At 59.1% G+C, this 17,753-nt stretch overlaps 2 protein-coding genes across 9 annotated transcripts in view; both read left to right on the top strand.

The window, feature by feature from the left end:
• The window catches only part of WBP2 (WW domain binding protein 2), a 36,781-nt gene that overhangs the window by 4,601 nt on the left and 14,427 nt on the right, over positions 1-17,753 (top strand). Inside the window, exons 3-8 of one of the 8 annotated variants that reach the window (XR_002481420.1) lie at positions 821-956; positions 2,569-2,661; positions 4,147-4,281; positions 4,511-4,633; positions 5,104-5,180; positions 5,263-5,476. Coding sequence is in view for 7 of the 8 variants with exons in the window: in XM_021708051.1 (XP_021563726.1) it covers positions 821-956; positions 2,569-2,661; positions 4,147-4,281; positions 4,511-4,638; positions 5,104-5,180; positions 5,263-5,398 (705 nt within the window). In the remaining variant the exon portion in view is untranslated. Of the gene's footprint in view, positions 1-820; positions 957-2,568; positions 2,662-4,146; positions 4,286-4,510; positions 4,639-5,103; positions 5,181-5,262; positions 6,370-17,753 lie in introns of those variants that run through there. The other 7 variants (XM_021708052.1, XM_021708051.1, XM_008049078.2 and 4 more) reach the window with 7 other exon arrangements.
• UNC13D (unc-13 homolog D) overlaps positions 7,248-17,753 on the top strand; it is a 14,413-nt gene continuing 3,907 nt past the window's right edge. The window contains exons 1-26 of the mRNA XM_008049080.2: positions 7,248-7,271; positions 7,625-7,781; positions 8,450-8,485; positions 8,725-8,832; positions 8,958-9,017; positions 9,108-9,174; positions 9,431-9,611; positions 10,062-10,106; positions 10,233-10,301; positions 10,460-10,529; positions 10,704-10,808; positions 10,899-10,991; positions 11,067-11,170; positions 12,704-12,821; positions 12,911-13,035; positions 13,183-13,273; positions 13,356-13,412; positions 13,497-13,594; positions 13,697-13,748; positions 13,828-13,958; positions 14,060-14,180; positions 14,531-14,674; positions 14,876-14,974; positions 15,075-15,281; positions 15,480-15,548; positions 16,529-16,608. Of these exons, the coding sequence (XP_008047271.1) occupies positions 7,665-7,781; positions 8,450-8,485; positions 8,725-8,832; positions 8,958-9,017; positions 9,108-9,174; positions 9,431-9,611; positions 10,062-10,106; positions 10,233-10,301; positions 10,460-10,529; positions 10,704-10,808; positions 10,899-10,991; positions 11,067-11,170; positions 12,704-12,821; positions 12,911-13,035; positions 13,183-13,273; positions 13,356-13,412; positions 13,497-13,594; positions 13,697-13,748; positions 13,828-13,958; positions 14,060-14,180; positions 14,531-14,674; positions 14,876-14,974; positions 15,075-15,281; positions 15,480-15,548; positions 16,529-16,608 (2,447 nt within the window). The 5' untranslated portion in view covers positions 7,248-7,271; positions 7,625-7,664. The remainder of the gene's footprint in view (positions 7,272-7,624; positions 7,782-8,449; positions 8,486-8,724; positions 8,833-8,957; positions 9,018-9,107; positions 9,175-9,430; positions 9,612-10,061; positions 10,107-10,232; positions 10,302-10,459; positions 10,530-10,703; positions 10,809-10,898; positions 10,992-11,066; positions 11,171-12,703; positions 12,822-12,910; positions 13,036-13,182; positions 13,274-13,355; positions 13,413-13,496; positions 13,595-13,696; positions 13,749-13,827; positions 13,959-14,059; positions 14,181-14,530; positions 14,675-14,875; positions 14,975-15,074; positions 15,282-15,479; positions 15,549-16,528; positions 16,609-17,753) is intronic.

Consider the following 17,753-nt stretch of genomic DNA (forward strand, 5'->3'; position numbering starts at 1 on the left):
TCCAAGTAGCTGGAAATACAGGCGCGTGCTACCACACCCGGCTAATTTTTGATTTATTGTAGAGATGAGGTCTCCCCAAGTTGCCCAGGCGGGTCTCGAACCCGCGGGCTCAGGCAACCCATTCACCTCGGCCTCCCAAAGCGCGGGATTACAGGCTGAGCCACCGAGCCCGGCTCATTTTAAAGTTTTAATCTCCACAATTTAACAGAGGTAGTGGAGGCTCAAAACTGCGTCTTTAGAGGCTCAAGTTGACATCTTCAGTCACAGTTTGAAGTCATGAGTTCTCTGAGCACAGGATGGAAGAGCTCTTGTTGCTGTTTTGGCAGAGTGATGTCTGTAGGAAAGTTGTGACAGCCCCCTTCTGGGAACTCTCGCCCGGCTGCTCCATCGTTCTCAGTTCTGCAAAGCTCAGGCTAGAGACTCCCACTTCCAGGAACCCTTCCCTGCCTTACCTCTGCCTGCCCTCCCCTAGCTCTACAGACTCCTTCACGTGGGTGCCCCACCCACCACCTCCTCATCGCCACTTCGGTGACAGAATGACAGAGCATTCTGTCCCACTCACATATCCTGTCTGTGACCCGCACGTTTTTCTTCTGTATATGAGGCTACCCTCTCCAGGCTGCACGCAAGGCCTTCTACCTTACAGACCTCTCTCGGAGAGAGTATGGGGAGAGAGCCCTGGGGCTGTGTCCTGGACCCTGGTGTGGGCCGCTGGTCCTGGCACTGGGAGCAAACTCATGGCACCAGAAAGCAGGCAGGAAGCAATGGTGGAGTGGGCTGTGGTTCAGGTGCTGATGGCCCTCGTCTTCTCTCCCTGCAGGTCATCTTTCTGTCCAAGGGGAAGGATGCCATGCAGTCCTTCATGATGCCATTTTATCTGATGAAGGACTGTGAGATTAAGCAGCCTGTGTTCGGTGCAAACTACATCAAGGGAACAGTGAAGGCTGAAGCAGGAGGTGTGTGACAAGGGAGCTCGGGGACGTGGATGGGGGCCTCCAGGGAGGTGATCTCGGTGCTTCCGACTGCCACCTTGGGGATGTCCTCTTTAGACCCTTCTAGCCCTCCCTAGCCTTGTCCTCTTCCCGACTCTGGATTAACATCAAGATGAATGCCTGGCCTGCCAGCTGAGCAGCAGAGGTGGGTTTTGGTTGTCAAGAACCAGGAAAGAATGCAGTGTTAAGATGGCAGCTCGAATCACTTTTTCCGAGAGGGAAGTCCGCAGAAGATTGCAGATTAAGTGAAGATGCCTGTTGTGACCTGGAGTGTGTACACATTTTAGATTCGGGAAGGAGCTGTGTTAGATTCTTGAGAAGGGCCTTTCATGAGAGGCAGCTGTGCCCCTAGGAAGCTGGAGAGGCCCTGCTCTGGGCCATCTCCTTAGTAGACACCAAAGGCCTCTGCCTCTGTACCGACTTGCTTCCCCTTCACACCTGGCCAGGCCTAAGCCTTGCTGGTAAGGACCCCTTGGTCTCGCTTTGGGCAGAAGCCAGGCTAGAGGGGCCAGGGTTCATCTTTGGCCTCACTCAGGATGAGAAGTCTGCTCTAAGCTCGAACATCAGTTATTGCTGAGTGTACTTGCTCCTGTGAAGTTGCTGAGTGCTTTGTTGGGGGTGGAGAGACACCCCCTTGATGTTAGGGTTTTTTTTTTTTTTTTGAGTTGGAGTCTCACTCTGCCCCCCAGCCTGGAGCGCAGTGGCACACTCCTGACCACCACAGCCTCGACCTGCTGGGCTCAGGCGATCCTTCCTCCTCAGCCTTCCAAGTAGTTGGAACTACAGACACATGCTACCATGCCTGGCTGATTTTTTGATTTATTGTAGAGACGAGGTCTCACCAAGTTGCCCAGGTTGGTCTCGAACCCCTGGACTCAGGCAGTCCTTTTGTCTCGGCCTCCCAAAGTGCTGGGATTACAGGCTTGAGCCATCATGCCCAGCTAATGTTAGTTTTAAAACCAGACCGAGGCTGGGCACAGTGACTCAAGCCTATAATCCCAGCACTTTGGGAGGCTGAAGTGAGAGGATTGCCTGAGCCCACAGGTTCAAGACCAGACCAGCCTGGGCAACTTAGTGAGACCTCATCTCTACACTTAATCAAAAAATCAGCCTGGCATGGTGGCGCATGCCTGTAGTTCCAGCTACTTGGGAGACTGAGACAGAAGGATCACCTGAGCCCAGCAGGTAAAGGTTGTGGTGACATGAGCGTGCCATTGTACTCCAGCCTGGGTGACAGAGTGAGACTCCAACTCAAAAAAAAAAAAAAGAACCAAACCGAGGTGACCTTAGTGCCCATGTGCCTATTGGGCTGGGAGTGGGAGGATGGGCTCGTTCCAGGAAGAAAAAGCCTCCTGTTCCAAAGGGAGAAGTGGACACAACAGGAGTCAGGCCAGGCTGCAGCAGCAGGTGACAGGCCCGAGCAACCGTGGCACGGAGAATTCCGGATCACGTTGCAGCCCCTTTCTCTGCAGGCCTCTAGGGTGTTGGATGGGGGCCTGGAGAGGACAAGTAGCCATCTGTTTGCATCACCTTTTTTCTTCCACGGTGCTGCTTATTCACTGCCCTTCCTCCTCAGGTGGCTGGGAAGGCGCTGCTTCCTACAAGTTGACCTTCACAGCAGGGGGCGCCATTGAGTTTGGACAACGGATGCTCCAGGTGGCATCTCAAGGTATCCAGACTCTGAAGATTAGGGGCCAAGGGCACGTTGAACATGTGGGGTTTTGGTTTAATTTTGCTTCCTTTTTGTTTTGTTTTTTAAGTACTCAAGAAATAAGTGTCCGGGCACCAGGCTGGTTGGGCTTGAGAGTTAGGAAGAAAGCCTGTAATCAGCATCAACTCTGTCCTGCACCTCAAAGCCTGGGTTTCCCCTGCCTGGAGCAGGTTTATGACATTTGTCTAAGTTGTTTGGACTCAAGGACGTTTTATTATGGCCTCATAGAAAAAAAACAAAAAACCCAACCATTAAGATACCATTTAGCAACCACTTTAAATTACCAAACAGTGTGTTCAGCCGACATCCTCTCTGGCTCTTTTTTCTTTTTTTTTTTGAGTTGACTCGTCGCCTCCCGGCCACCGCAGCCTCCACCTGCTGGGCTCCGGCGATCCTTCCGCCTCAACCTTCCAAGCAGCTGGAACTACAGGCGCGCTACCATGCCCGGCTAATTTTTGATTTATTGTAGAGATGTCTCGCCAAGTTGCCCAGGCGGGTCTCAAACCCACGGGTTCAGGCAATTCACTCATCTCGGCCTCCCAAAGCACGGGATTACAGGCTGAGCTACCGAGCCCAGCTCTCTATTTTTTTTTAAGAGACAAGGCAACACTCTGTGACTCAGGCTGGAGTCATAGCTCACTGCAGCCTCACTCAAACTGCTGGGCTCAAGCGATCCTCCTGTCTCAGCCTCCCGGGTTTTTTGTTTGTTTGTTTTGAGTTGGAGTCTCACTCTGTCGCCCAGCCTGGAGTGCAGTGTCATGCTCACAGCCACCCCAGCGTCAACCTGCTGGGCTCCAGCGATCCTTCCGCCTCAGCCTTCCAAGTAGCCGGAACTACAGGGTGCGCTACCACACCCGGCTAATTTTTTTTTTATTTATTGTAGAGATGAGGTCTCACCAAGATGCCCAGGCTGGTCTCAAACCCCTAGGCTCAGGCAATCTTCTTGCCTTGGCCTCCCAAGGGATTACAAGCTTGAGCCACCGCACCCGGCCTCCTGGCTTTTTTTAATCTTTTCTCTTTTTTTTGGTGGAAATGGGGGGGTCTCACGATGTCATCCAGGCTGGTATCAAACCCCTGGCCTTAAGCCATTCTCCTGCCCTGGCCTCCCAAAGTGCTGGGATTACAGGTGTGAGCCATCACACCTGCCCCCAACCCCTGCATATTCTCTACCCCATCGCTGAACTTCTCTTTCCTCCACCCTCTCCTGTACCCTTATCCTGGCCCTCCCTTGCCTAGGCTCTGACCTCTCTCCCCGTTCTCTCCTCTTACCACATCCCTGAGCCGAGGCCGACCCAAATGTGGGTGGGAAGTGGAACAGGGTAGGGTGGGGTATGTCTGCTGGGCACCCCTAAGGCCCAGTGGCTCCCCTCTGCAGGCAGAGGGGCCGCCCTCTCCTAGCCCCAGGCAGGCAGCACTCACTTCTCTCTTCCCTTGTACTTGTAGCCTCCAGAGGTGAAGCCCCCAATGGAGCCTATGGCTACTCTTACATGCCCAGCGGGGCCTATGTCTTTCCCCCACCAGTCGCCAATGGAATGTACCCCTGCCCTCCTGGCTACCCCTATCCACCGCCCCCACCCGGTGAGTGTGTCCTCTGCTGCCGTCCTCACCCTATCCACCGATGCCCCCTCCCAGGCCAGGGGCCTCTAGAGGGGAGGCTTGTTCCTTGAGCTGCTTCAGGACCAATGGAGAGCTGGAGAGGCCTGGGGGGTGCTTCGAGGAGCTGGGCTGTGCGCTCATGGGGAGGCAGCCTTCAGAGGGAGCTCCAGCCAGGCGCTCACCCAGTTCCTGTCGCTCTCTTGCCGAGCAGAGTTCTATCCAGGACCTCCCATGATGGACGGGGCCATGGGCTACGTGCAGCCCCCGCCACCGCCCTATCCTGGGCCCATGGAGCCTCCAGTCAGTGGTCCGGATGTCCCCTCCACTCCCGCAGGTGAGGCCCTCCCCCCAGGGTTGCACAGAGAGCCTCAGAGAATGGCCAGGGACTAACTGGGAGCCCTAAATGATGGCTGACTCCTGGCCTAGGGACTTTCCAGGGAACCAGCAAAGCTGTCGCCTGTGTCGAGTTAGATTCCAGCCCCCAGCTCCATCCCGTAGCTAGCCGTGTACCGCGCGGCCAGCAGGGTCATTTTGTGCCTGCGTTCTCGTCTACACACAGATGCTCAAAGTGGCGCCTGGTGGGATTGGGTCAGGGATCAGATGGGGTAAGACACGCTTGTGGGTGCCAGCACGTGGCAAGTGCCTAGGCAGTTGCAACTTCTGTTTCCATTGATGGAACTGGGCTCCCAGCACCAGCTGCCCTGGGTCTTGGGGGCCAGGCATCGCTGGGCCGGTCTTGGTTCCTGGGGAAGCTGCCGGAGGAGGGGAGCTTGTCACCGACATGGGATGTGTTTGCTCTCCCAGCCGAAGCCAAGGCCGCGGAAGCAGCTGCCAGCGCCTATTACAACCCGGGCAACCCACACAATGTCTACATGCCCACGGTGAGTGGGGGGAGGTGGTGCCGGGGAGACTTTGCCTTGCTTTGAGCTTCCTAATACGATTTTTCCTCTCTTCCTTCTTTAGAACCAGCCTCCGCCACCTCCCTACTATCCCCCGGAAGATAAGAAGACCCAGTAGACCCCCTCCTCCTCCCTCCCTCCTGCCCTCACGCTCCTTCCTACCCCTCCCCTTGGGCTGTGGCTGCGGCTGGGGGAGGTGAGGGAAGGCCTTGTTCTTCCTCCAGGTCTGACCATAAACAGTTACCAGGAACTAGCCTTGCAGGATGGAGGGGCCCCCGGCCTCTGGAGAGGCGCTGCCCAACTTCCCACACCAGCTCGGAGCCCACAGCGCTGCTCAGCGCACGTCCCTCCCCATCTCTGGGGCTCTCCTCAGGAACACGGGTGTCCCCTTGTTCCTGTTTCTCTCTTGTAGCTTCTCCCCACAAGGGACTCTCTGGCCACCTCCTCCACTGCGGTCCAGCTCCCTCAGTCTGGTAGCCACTCTACGCTCGGCCTCATGAACCCAGCAGACCAGCCAGGTGTCTTCCCTGTGGGCCCCTGCCAGGCCTGTTCACATTCCCTCTTCTGGTCAGTTCCTAGCGGCAGGAGGCCACTGTCCTGCAGGCTGTCAGCCCACATTCCACTCAGCCAGGTTCCATCCCCAGCCGAGCTCGCCCTCCCTGCCCTGGGTCGTGCTGTTGCCACTTGGAGTGACTGTGGGAGCTTTAACGTGAGCTTCCAGGGGTTGGGTGGCATCGGGGCAAGGCCGCTGTGTCGGGGGAGGAAGCCCCCTCGCTTCTCTGCAAGTGTTTCTGGAGTTTGCTTTCCCTCTCCTCTGTCTTGCTTCTAGAAGGGGCTTCTCGACTGGAACTGGCGGATGCATGTCCGTCCCATCGATGCCGTCGGGGCTGCTGGGTGGACTGGGGGCGGGGCCCGTGACCCTGCGTGCTGACGTGACCTGCGCCAGCCCTTCATCCTGCCTCCCCCTTTGAGCTTCGTGCCCCCTGGATGCGCTAAACTTTGCTCTTGTTTGCTCCTGGACCGGCTGTGACGTGGGGAGGTGGTTATTTAAAGAGAATTCCCTATTTATTTGACAAAAAAAATCCAGTTAATATATTAATGTGAAATAAACGTTGTTTGCACCTTGATTTGTTTGCTGAAAATGTGAAATAGTAAAAATGAAGTAACTGGACCCTTTCTGGCTCCGTGTGGTGATTGAGGTAAGCTCTTCCAGAAGAGCTGTCTAGCCCTGAGAGGCTCTGAGGATGGTTCTCGCACAAGAGAGACCCTTGTCCTCATAGCCCATGTGGTTCCTAGGATGGCAGCTGTGTCTCCAACCCCCCGCACCCTCCTACACATCCCTGGCTGGGACAAAGGGTGATGCTGCCAGCACCTGGCCTGGGCGGGAGGGTGTGGGACACAGGTTGTCCCAGGCCGTCATGTCTGCTGCCTAGGCTTCTGTTGGCCCCTGTGGAATGGCAGTCCTGGCCCCAGTCACAGTTGCCTGAGGAAAGAGGCCATGTGGAGCACGTTAGGACCCATGAGAGGGTCACCTCTTGGAAGCCCAACTGGGACAGCTCTGTTCGGTGGCCAGAGGCCACCCAACATGGAGGGAAGGGGAGAGTGGGAAACAGCCAGAAGCCATGGCCAGGTCTGCATGTCCTCATCCCCCACCCAGCCCAGGTACTGGGCACAGGGTCAGCAGGTCACAGAGCTCTGGGAAGTCCCAGCTGAAATGTATTTTCCTGTCCTTTGAAGACCAAGTCCGTCCTCTTGGGAGAGTAGGCAGCATGGCCTCTCCTGCCTTTCCCTTCTGGCCAGCCCCGCCCAGGACCTCTTGGGTTTGGCTAACCCCCTACAAGGGCATTTGAAGGGAGCACCCTCCTGACCATCGTGGTGGGGGCAGGGCCACCTCTGCCTGCCACAGCTCAGCCCCGTCACCTCCATGGAATGTCACCTGTGGGGCCTGGCAGGCTGAGCAGCTGGCTGGGGAGACGCCTCTCAGTCACCCCCACTCTGAGCCCTGCCCCACCCCACCCTGCCCAGGGTCTGAGGCCCCTTCAGGGAAGTTGGGAGAGAACCCCTTGGGCCCAGGTCAGCTTCCTTCAGTGCACAGCCCAGCCTGGACACAACACATGGATGGAGCAGCACACTGCCCAACCTGGCCCTGCCACACCCTGCTGGGAGCCCTGGGCCCTCCCGGGCCTCTGTGGGAGGGTGGAGTAGGACCGGTCCCGCCCACCAGGTCCACCTTCTGCTCCAGCCTGGGGAAGGTCTGGCAAGGATCCTGACTGGGGAAGGTGCTAGGGACCCAGAGACGGCCCCTCCCAGGCAGTGAAGCCCTGACGCCTCCATCCCCCCCACGGCCCTCCCTCCACCCTTCCCTGGCAGAGGGTGGCAGCCCTGGGCTCTTTGCATAATTCTGTGGCTTCTCTATCTTCACCCAGTGCCAGCGGACGGCTGAGGGGGAGGGCAGACAAGGCCACCATGGCGACACTCCTCTCCCACCCCCAGCGGCGCCCTCCCCTCTTGCGCCAGGCCATCAAGATAAGGCGCCGCAGGGTCAGAGATCTGCAGGATCCCCTGCCCCAAGCAGCCCAGGAGGTAGGAGTGACCTTAGCGGGGAGGAGAGCAACGGGGGTGGAGGTGAGGCTCTGCAGGCCCGGCCTCAGGGTGCGTGTCTGGGACTGAGGATGAGGGACCCTCCCCTCCCGGGCAGAGTCTCCTGGGCCAGCCCAGTGGGGTCTCCAGGTGTACTCTGAGCCACCGTGGGCCTCAGGCCTGGGGGTCTGAGCCACTCTGAACCCCTCCCTCTGGTGGGCCTGGTCCGCATCTCCTGCTCCTCTGGTTTCAGAGGCGCCGCCGGCTCCATGAGGCAGGGGGTGTCCCTGCTGTGGGGCGGGTTGCTCGGGGACCAGCTAAGCAGCCCCCAGGCCTGCCTGGCGCCCCCCTACCTCCGCGGCCGGGCCTCACTTCCGCCGCTGGGTGAGGAGCGGCCGCCCGATAAGCAGCGCCGTTTCCTCTGGGGAAGGGAGGGAGGTGGTGGCGCGGGGCGGAGGGCTCGCGCTGCTGGGCCAGCGGGGCGTCCATGGACCTCAGCCACGGCAGGCCAGGGGACGAGGAAGGCAGCCTGGGGGCCGGACCCCCAGGAAGCCTGCTGTGGGAACAGGTGCGGGGCATGCGTGGGGCTGGAGGCTGCGGGCCGGGCCCCCGCTGCCCTCGGCCTGGGCCTGTCCTCCCATGACATCTTGTTTTTCCACTTTGCCCCATAGATTGAGACTCCATCCCACCACTTCTCCCCCGAGGAGGTAAGGTTCGGAGAGTTACGGGGTGCGGAGAGGTGGGGACGCAGCCATGCATCGTCCTGAATGCCCCCCCACCCTCAGCGACGGGCCAGGGCTGATGGTGGCAACCTGGGTGGAGGGAGCTTCTGGGTCCCAGCCCCCTCTGCTGCACATGGCGCCTTGTCCTCCTCTGGGCATGAGGTATCGGTGCCGGGGTGGCTGGTGGCTGCCAGGGTCCCTGAGGTGACCCTGCTGTGTCTCAGCGGGCCCTGCTCTATGAGGAAGCGCTCTACACTGTCCTGCACCGCCTCGGTCAGCCCGAGCCCAACCACGTGACTGAGGCCTCTGAGTTGCTTCGATACCTGCAGGAGGTGAGCGCAGACCCCACCCCACCTACTTCCTGTGGCTGGGACTCAGGAGCCCCCTCCTCTCGGCCTGGCCACCCCGCCCTGTGCCCTCAGTCGCCCCCCTACCTGCCTGCCGTCTGCTTATCCAGGCCTTCCACGTGGAGCCAGAGGAGCACCGGCTGATGCTGCAGCGGATCAGGGAGCTCCAGGTAACCCCCGGCTGGGGCCACCCGGGCGGGGAGCGGGCCTGGGAGGCCCATCCTCTCTAGGACTCAGGCAGCCCCCTCCCTTCCCTCCAGAAGCCAATATTTTGTCTGAAGGCCACAGTGAAACAGGCCAAGGGCATTCTGGGCAAGGATGTCAGTGGTGAGTGTGGGGTGAGGTCCTCCAGGGGCTTCTTCCTGGCTCCGTCTTCTCCCCGCTCACAGTCTGACCCAGGACTCTCTTGGCTGGAGTGCCCACCTCCAGGACGTCCCAGGGGTCTGGGCCCTGGAGGAGCCTGCCTCTACCTTCCTTTTCCTTCTCCCCAGGAGGAGGCTCAGCTCTGGGGTGTGGGAGTGAGGGGCCCTCTAAGGGACCCAGCCCATTCCATGGCTGCCTTGTCCTTCCCATGTCTCCCCAGGGTTCAGCGACCCCTACTGCCTGCTGGGCATTGAGCAGGGGGTGGGCCTGCCAGGAGGCAGCCCGGGGTCGCGGCGGCGGCAGAAGGCCGTGGTGAGGCACACCATCCCCGAGGAGCAGACGCATCGCACCCAGGTCATCACCCAGACACTCAACCCCGTCTGGGATGAGACCTTTATCCTGTACGTGGCCCCTCCCATCTTCCACCCTGTCTGGGGCTCCTCTGGGTGACAGTGTCTCCCCTCATCAATGAAATCGCGGGTCTTCTTGGCTCAGGGGAGGGGGCTTGGCTCAGGGGCCTGGCCCTAGGCAGAGACTGGATGAAGAGCCCACTTTCAAGGCACAGTAGGTGGACAGCAGGTCAGACGGGACAGACCAATGGCACCAATGCCACGTGCATGGGTGGGGAAGGGCGGGTCGGGCCACTCTGAGTGAATTAGAGGGTGCCTGAAGCCTTGCCTTAAAGGGAGATGGGATATAGGTGGGAGGGGAGGAGTTTGGCAGGACTGGCTAAGACTCCATGGGGGATGGCAGCTCTGGGAGACAGGCTCTGGGCCGGGATTGCCTGTAGCTTGGTCAGGTGGGGGTGGTCTACCCTCCTAGGCCCTCAACCATGCCCTCGCGCCCTCCAGGGAGTTTGAGGACGTCACCAGTGCGAGCTTCCATCTGGACATGTGGTGAGTGGCCCAGTCTGCCCTCAGGTTGGGCGAGAGGAGGCATCCTAGGATGAAGGGGGCAGAGCTCCTCCCCGAAGGGGTCATTGGCACCCTCTCTGCCTCCCGCTCAAACATCTGCCCCGCCAGGGACCTAGACACCGTGGAGTCTGTGCGACAGAAGCTTGGGGAGCTCACAGATCTGCACGGGCTTCGAAGGTGGGTGTTGGGGGGCTCCTTCTGTCCTCCCCCTCAACACGCACACTGGATGCTGGGCTGGAGGCCCCTTTGGGACCAGGTGGTCACAGGGGGCAGTTTCCAGTCCGATGCCTTCAGACACTTGACCCGACTTCCTCACGGGATCCTGCCTGAAACAGAATCTTTAAGGAGGCCCGGAAGGACAAAGGCCAGGACGACTTTCTGGGGAATGTGGTTCTGAGGCTGCAGGTGAGGAAGTGGGGAAAGGAGCCCGAGGGAGGGGGAAGGGGGGGTGTGAGGGATTCTGGGGAGGGGCTCCACGTCTACACCCAGCCAGGCCTGGGGTCTGCCACCCCTCGCCTCCCCTGCCCTGGCTCTGTGTGAGATCTTGATGCTCCTGGGCCGGGCATCTCTGCCTGCCAGGACCTACGTTGCCGAGAGGACCAGTGGTACCTCCTGGAGCCCTGCACTGAGACTTACCCAGACCGTGGCCAGTGCCACCTCCAGTTCCAGTTCATCCACAAGCGGGTAGGTCTGGGGTCTGGCCAGGGACTGTGTCCCACTCCCGCAGTGGCCTGGTGTGGAGTACTGTCTGCTCACAGAGAGGCCTCATTGCAGAGAGCCACTGTGGCCAGCCGCTCCCAGCCCAGCTATACCGTGCACCTCCACCTTCTGCAGCAGCTCGTGTCCCACGAAGTCACCCAGCACCAGGTACTGTCCTTGCAGGACTGGGTGTGGCCAGGGCAGCCTGCTGGGTCCTGACACTCTCCTACCTGTTCCACTCAGGCGGGCAGTACCTCTTGGGATGGGTCACTGAGTCCCCAGGCCGCCACCATCCTCTTTCTCCACGCCACGCAGAAGGACCTGTCTGACTTCCACCAGGCCATGGCGTGAGTACACAGCCCTGTACAGAACTCCTGGGAGGGCTGTCTGGGCAGCCACCAGCCTCCCCACCCTGCCTGCCTTCTACAAGCTGGCTGCCCCAAAGTCAACTCCTTGGGAGAGTTCTCTTTGACCCAAACTGTGTGTTTGAAGTTTTGAATCAATTGCTAACTGAAAACCCTGGAGATTTCACAAACTGATCCAGGTCTTCAGCTTCTGATGAAACACGAGCGCTGGAACCTCAAGGCTGTCATTTGGCTGGGCTGCGGTTGGCCAAAGCAGTGTGTCTGCCTCTGTCCATCACGGTTACCACTGGGCCTACTGATTCAGGCCCTTATATCTCCTGAGTCCTTCTGGGCATTTGAGTCTGCCACCACTGCCCCAGACCCCGGTTCCAGTTCTCAATGCCTTAACCTTTGAGCAAATTTGTGCACTGACATTCCCATTCCCAGCACTATGTTGAATTCTGGGAATGGCAGGAAGGGCACACGGGAGTCACAGACATTCCAGAACATGTGAGAAGACCAGAAGTAGGGCCCAGCCAGGTGCTGACCAGGGGAGGAACCAGAGCAGAATGCTGCCTCAGGCCTGAGCTGGGACTTGGTGTCTGAGTGGTGGGCAGATGGAGGCTGGGGAAGGGAGATTCTGGGCCAGGGGCAGCGTGTGTGCTTCCAGGTCCTTGTCAGGTGGGTAGTCCTGGAGACCAGGGGGCGATGGTGGTGAGGCTGGTGACAAGCCAGCACCACGTGGTAAGGAGCCTGGTTTGCCCACAGGACCCAAGCCCACAATGCAGGTGGCCACGGAGTATGGTAGGGACCTCAGGCTGTCCCTGACTTGCCCTTCTCCCTGGTCCTCTGCCCTCCTGAGACCGCGTGTGTGTGACATCTTCCCTGAACCATCCGAAGGGACATTCCAGCTGGTGTTTGCCATATGTTTGTGAAGGCTCAAGTCCCTAGATCTGATTTTTCCAAAAAAAGCAAGAGGTCCTAAAGTTTAAAACTCTAAAATCTCCCACTTTATTTTTTTATTTTTGTTTTTATTTTTGAGTTGGAGTCTCACTCTGTCACCCAGACTGGAGTGCAGTGGCTGCTCCCGGCCACCGCGGCCTCGACCTGCTGGGCTCCGGCGATCCTTCCACCTCAGCCTTCCAAGTAGCTGGAACTACAGGCGCACACTACCACGGCCGGCTAATTTTTTGCTTTATTGTAGACATGAGGTCTCGCCAAGTTGCCCAGGTGGGTCTCGAACCCGCGGGCTCAGGCAGTCCACTCACCTCAGCCTCCCAAGGCATGGGATTACAGGCTGAGCCACCAAGCCTGGCTAAATCTCCCACTTTAAGAGATAGGTAATTTGCAAAGCATCTGTGGAAATCCAACAAATCCTGCGGGTCACCTTCAGCCACTAGTTCTCAGCCCATGCTGGTGGATGGGGCTGCACGGAGGCCTTGGAGCAGGGAGGTGCTGTTCCTCCACCAGAGGCTGGGCTGTCAGCGGGAAGGTGGCGCCCCTTGGGCCCAGCTGAGGGCTCCCTGTCCACTGCAGGCAGTGGCTGGCCTACAGTCGCCTCTACCAGAGTCTGGAGTTCCCCAGCAGCTGCCTCCTGCACCCCATCACCAGCATCGAGTACCAGTGGATCCAGGGCCGGCTCAAGGCAGAACAGGTGAGTTGGGGGGGCAGGCAGGGCTCAGGAATGGGGAAAGGGAGCAGGAACAGCTGTCCAGGTCCCTAAAGCATCTCTTGGCTTTGCAGCAGGAGGAGCTGGCTGCCTCTTTCAGCTCTCTGCTGGCCTATGGCCTCTCCCTCATCAAGAGGTTCCGCTCAGTCTTCCCTCTCTCTGTCTCTGACTCCCCAGCTCGGCTGCAGTCTCTGCTCAGGTCAGTGGCTTCTCTTCCCCTTCCGCTTCCTCAGTGGGGTCAGGGAGTACCTGGGGGGTGTCTGCAGGAGTGAGAGAAGCCTGCTGGAGGAGCACGTGCTGGGTGTGGAGTAGCCGGCGTTCTGGACACGGTTCTTCCGTCTCACAGGGTCCTGGTACAGATGTGCAAGATGAAGGCCTTCGGAGAACTGTGTCCAGACAGCGCCCCACTGTCCCAGCTGGTGACCGAGGCCCTGCGGGTATGGTGCCTGCCCTGGGGATGGGGAGGGCACGCGCCTGGGCCTAGCAATCTTGCCCTGCTCACTGCCTCTTTGCTGACAGACTGGCACCACTGAATGGTTCCACTTGAAGCAGCAGCACCATCAGCCCATGGTGCAGGTGAGGGGTTTGGAGGGGGGGGTGGGGGTGGGGGTGGGATGCCTGTCCCGACAGCCCTCCTCAGCCCACCTCTGTCCCTGCCAGGGCATGCTGGAGGCGGGCAAGGCCTTGCTAAGCTTGGTACAGGACGTCATTGGTGACCTGCACCAGTGCCAGCGCACGTGGAACAAGATCTTCCACAAGTGAGCAGATAGCCGGGTCAGGAGGTGGGGGGACATTGGGGAACCGGGACCAGAGGGATCCATGTGTGTGCCACCGAGTGAAGCCTGCTGCCTTTCCTCCAGCGTCCTCAAGATCGACCTCTTCTCGATGGCTTTCCTGGAGCTGCAGTGGCTGGTGAGCCCCTCCACAGTCTTCCCGGCCCCACCCTTCCCCCCGGGCCCTGCACCCTGCCCACCATGCCTTTCCTTCGCAGGTGGCAAAGCGGGTGCAGGACCACACGACAGTGGTCGGCAGCACTGTGTCCCCAGAGATGGGCGAGAGTCTGTTCCCACTGTATGTCAGCCTTAAGGAGCTCTGCCAGCTGTGCCCAGTCCCCTCGGAGAGGTGGGCAGCAGGCCGGCTGCAGGCGGGCGGCAGGAGCACAGGGGAGTGGAGGGTTAGGGAAGGCCAAGGCTTCCCTGAGACTAAGCCCTGGCTCTCCCCAGGGACGGAGTCCTGGCTCTGAATGGTTTCCATCGCTGGTTCCAGCCTGCCATCCCCTCCTGGCTGCAGAAGACGTACAATGTGGCCCTGGCTCGGGTGCAGCGCGCTGTGCAGATGGACGAGGTTGGGGCGGGGTCGGGGCTGCAGGCGGGGCCCCAGGCTTGGAGGTGGAGCTTAGTCTCTGCCGGGACTTGAAGGGCGGGTAATTGGGCGGGTAATTGCGGTAACCCGCTCCGAATGTCCCCTTCCCCCTGAAAGCTCTTGATGCCAGGTGTGTGCAAACTCACTGCTTCCTGCTACCTCCTGGTGTTAACTGGTTTCACTTTGCTGACGTGTCCTCCAGAGGTGGAGGCTTGCTCGTCCCTCGTGTAGCCGCCCTGCCCAGCTCTGTGAATGCTTGAAGAAGGAATGGGGGAAGCGGTGGCTTTGGCAGTGTCCTGAGCCCTCCTTTCTAAGCGCTCCCCATTCCCCAGCTGGTGCCCCTGGGTGAACTGACCAAGCACAGCACATCAGCGGTGGATCTGTCCACCTGCTTTGCCCAGATCAGTCACACCGCTCGGCAGCTGGACTGGCCAGACCCGGAGGAGGCCTTCATGATCACTGTCAAGTTTGTAGAGGTGCAGCATCTTCCGTGTGCCCTTCCCCACGTCCTAGGACAGCCTCACTGCCATCCACCGTGTCTCCCGAGCTCTCACCCTAACAGCCTCCCAGGGCCTGTGTCCTAAATCCCCCAAGTGGCTGAGATTCCCATGCCCCCCCATCGGCCCTTCCTGGCTGCCCCGCCCACTGATCCACTCCCTCTGTCCCACCCACCCCAGGACACCTGTCGGCTGGCCCTGGTGTACTGTAGCCTTATAAAGGCCCGGGCCCGTGAGCTCTCTGCAGGCCAGAAGGATCAGGGCCAGGCAGCCAACATGGTAAGGCCAGAGCTGGAGCTGGGGGGTCTGGCCAGGTGGGGGCGCCAGGCCTGACCCAGTTCAGGAAGCTCTGCCTCCCTGTTCCCATGCCTGTCCCCAGCTGTGCGTGGTGGTGAACGACATGGAGCAGCTGCGGCTGGTGATCGCCAAGCTGCCTGCCCAGCTGGCGTGGGAGGCCCTGGAGCAGCGGGTAGGGGCCGTGCTGGAGCAGGGGCAGCTGCAGAATACGCTGCACGCCCAGCTGCAGAGCGCACTGGCAGGGCTGGGCCACGAGATCCGCACCGGCGTCCGCACCCTGGCTGAGCAGGTACCTTGCCGCTTGTCCACAGTGACCCGTGACCCCAGCCCATCCCATCCATCTGCAGTCTGAAACCTGGCCCCCGCAGAATCTGGGCTGATGTCCAGCCCCCACCTCTTTCTGCACCTAAACTCAGGTCCCAGACAAACGCTCCTGATCTTCCACTCAGGCCCCAGCCTCCTTCCTTCTACCTTTTTGTGTCCCCAGCTGGAGGTAGGCATCGCCAACCACATCCAGAAACTTGTGGGCATCAGAGAGTCTGTCCTGCCTGAGGATGTGAGTGACTTCCCTGCTCGCTGCCCCGCCATATCTATGGGCCTGGGGTCGTGAAGGGGGCTCAGGGTGGGTAGGGGACCGAAGGCCTTGGGGTGTCAGAGGTAAGATCCCCCCAGATTTGGGCAAGGCGTGTTCTCTCCCTGGGCCTCTGCTTCCTCCTTGGATGCTCAAGAGAATGGGTTGGGTCACTCCACAGGTTCTTCCAGCACCAAGGGTCACTGTGGGGGCTGCAGTGGGGATGGGAGGGGGCTTTGCAACCAAACAGTGTCCGTCTTGCTCAGCTGCCTCCTGGTCCTGTTTATACAAGCCAGCTGACCAGTTTCCTTATCTATAAGTTGGGACAGGTCATAACATACTTTTGATTTTTTAAGCACCCACTTTGTCCCAGGCATTGATCTAAGCACTGGGGCAAGGCCAGTGAACAACATGATAAAAACCCCTGCTTTCCTAGAGTTTACGTTCCAGTAGTAGAGGTAAAGAAAGTATACATAACTGTAGCAATAGTTCGAGCTGTTAACTATAAATATACACCCAGATGTGTATGCGTGCGCACATGGAGGCACATATAGTGTGTTAGATAATGATAAGTGCTAAAGAGAAAATTAAAACAGAGACAGGGGTGGGAAGCGTCAGAGGGTTATATTTTTAGATAATGGCCAGGGAAGGCCTTACTCAGGGATGATAGCTGAGTCAAGACCTACAGGAAGCAAGGAGCCATGAGCGTTTCTAGGGTAAGAGTCTTCCAGGCAAAGGTCCTGAGGCAGCACCAGGCCTGGCAGGGTCGAGGTCTGGAGAGGAGGCCAGTGTGACTGGAGCAGACTGAGCCACGGGGAGAAGGCAGAGAGGTTGACAGGGCTTATGTCAGCATAAGAAAGCTCCTGGCCCTGTCTCTCCACCCCCACCCGCCAAGCCCGTGGGGCAAGGGAATGGGGGTGGGGCCAAAGTGAGTCAGAGCTGGCTGTGCTCCCACCCCTCCGCAGGCCATCCTGCCCCTGATGAAGTTCCTGGTGGTGGAGCTTCGCTACATGAACACCAACTTGGTGCAGGAGAATTTCAACAGGTCTGCCACAGCGCCTGCCCCGGGGTGCCCCCCACCCCCCACCCCTCCTGGGCCTCAGCATCTATTCTAGGAGGTGGAGTGTGAATCCCTTGGTGACCCCTGCTCCTGCTTGCTTCCAGGGTCAGAGAGCTCACGACCTCGCAAGCCTGCCCATCTCACGCTGCCTGACTCTGACCTTTGTGAGCTCTTCCTTCGGCTGAGCCCAAATCTGCCTATCCTTTCTCCCTTAGTCCCCGCCCATCTTCCAGGCCTCACTGATTGCTTCTCTGCCCTCCTAATGTCACAGGGAACTGGTGGTCCTCGCACACAATGCAGGGAGAACTTCTAGTTAGGGTGTCTGGAAGCAGGGACCCAGGGCACCAGGCAGCTAGCGGTGGAGTGCAACATGTGGACTGTGGGAGAACTTGGTTCAGACTCCAGCTTCACCACTGCTTGGTGGTCTTGAGCGAGTTCACAGATGGTAATCGTCCTGGCCTCTACTGAGAATTCAGTAGGTCACGTGGAATGCTGAGAACAGTCTCTGCACAAAGGAAGTGGTCGATGACGGCTAGCTGTAGTGATGATGACAATGACAGTGATGACAACACTCCCCCGTGTGGACTGGGCTGAGGAGACCGCCACCCCTGCCCTCCTAGGGTTCTACTGTACCCCTAAGTGCAGCTGGGGACCCTGGAGGCCTGGCCATCTGGGTTTCTTAGGCCATAGCATGTCATTTGCATCTGGTCAGCCTTTTTTTTCCTCACATAAACCAGAATTAGGCCAGGCTCGGTGGCTCAGCCTGTAATCCTGCACTTTGGGAGGCCGAGGTGAGTGGATTGCCTGAGCCCGCGGGTGTGAGACCCACCTGGCAATTTGGCGAGACCTCATTTCTACAATAAATCAAAAAATTAGCCGGGCGGGGTAGCGCACATCTGTAGTTCCAGCTACCTGGAAGACTGAGGTGGAAAGATCGCCAGAGCCCAGCAGGTCGAGGCTATGGGTGGCCGGGAGCGGTCACTGCACTCCAGTCTGGGCGATGGAGTGAGACTCCAACTCCAAAAAAAAAACAAAAAAAAAAACCCAGAATTAAATCTCCATCAAAATGGGAGCAAGCCGGGCTCGGTGGCTCAGCCTGTAATCCCGCGCCTTGGGAGGCTGAGGTGAGT

This window comes from Carlito syrichta, unplaced genomic scaffold, assembly GCF_000164805.1.
Source record: "Carlito syrichta isolate Samal-C Ts95f unplaced genomic scaffold, Tarsius_syrichta-2.0.1 Scaffold130493, whole genome shotgun sequence".
Classification (NCBI taxonomy): Eukaryota; Metazoa; Chordata; class Mammalia; order Primates; family Tarsiidae; genus Carlito; species Carlito syrichta.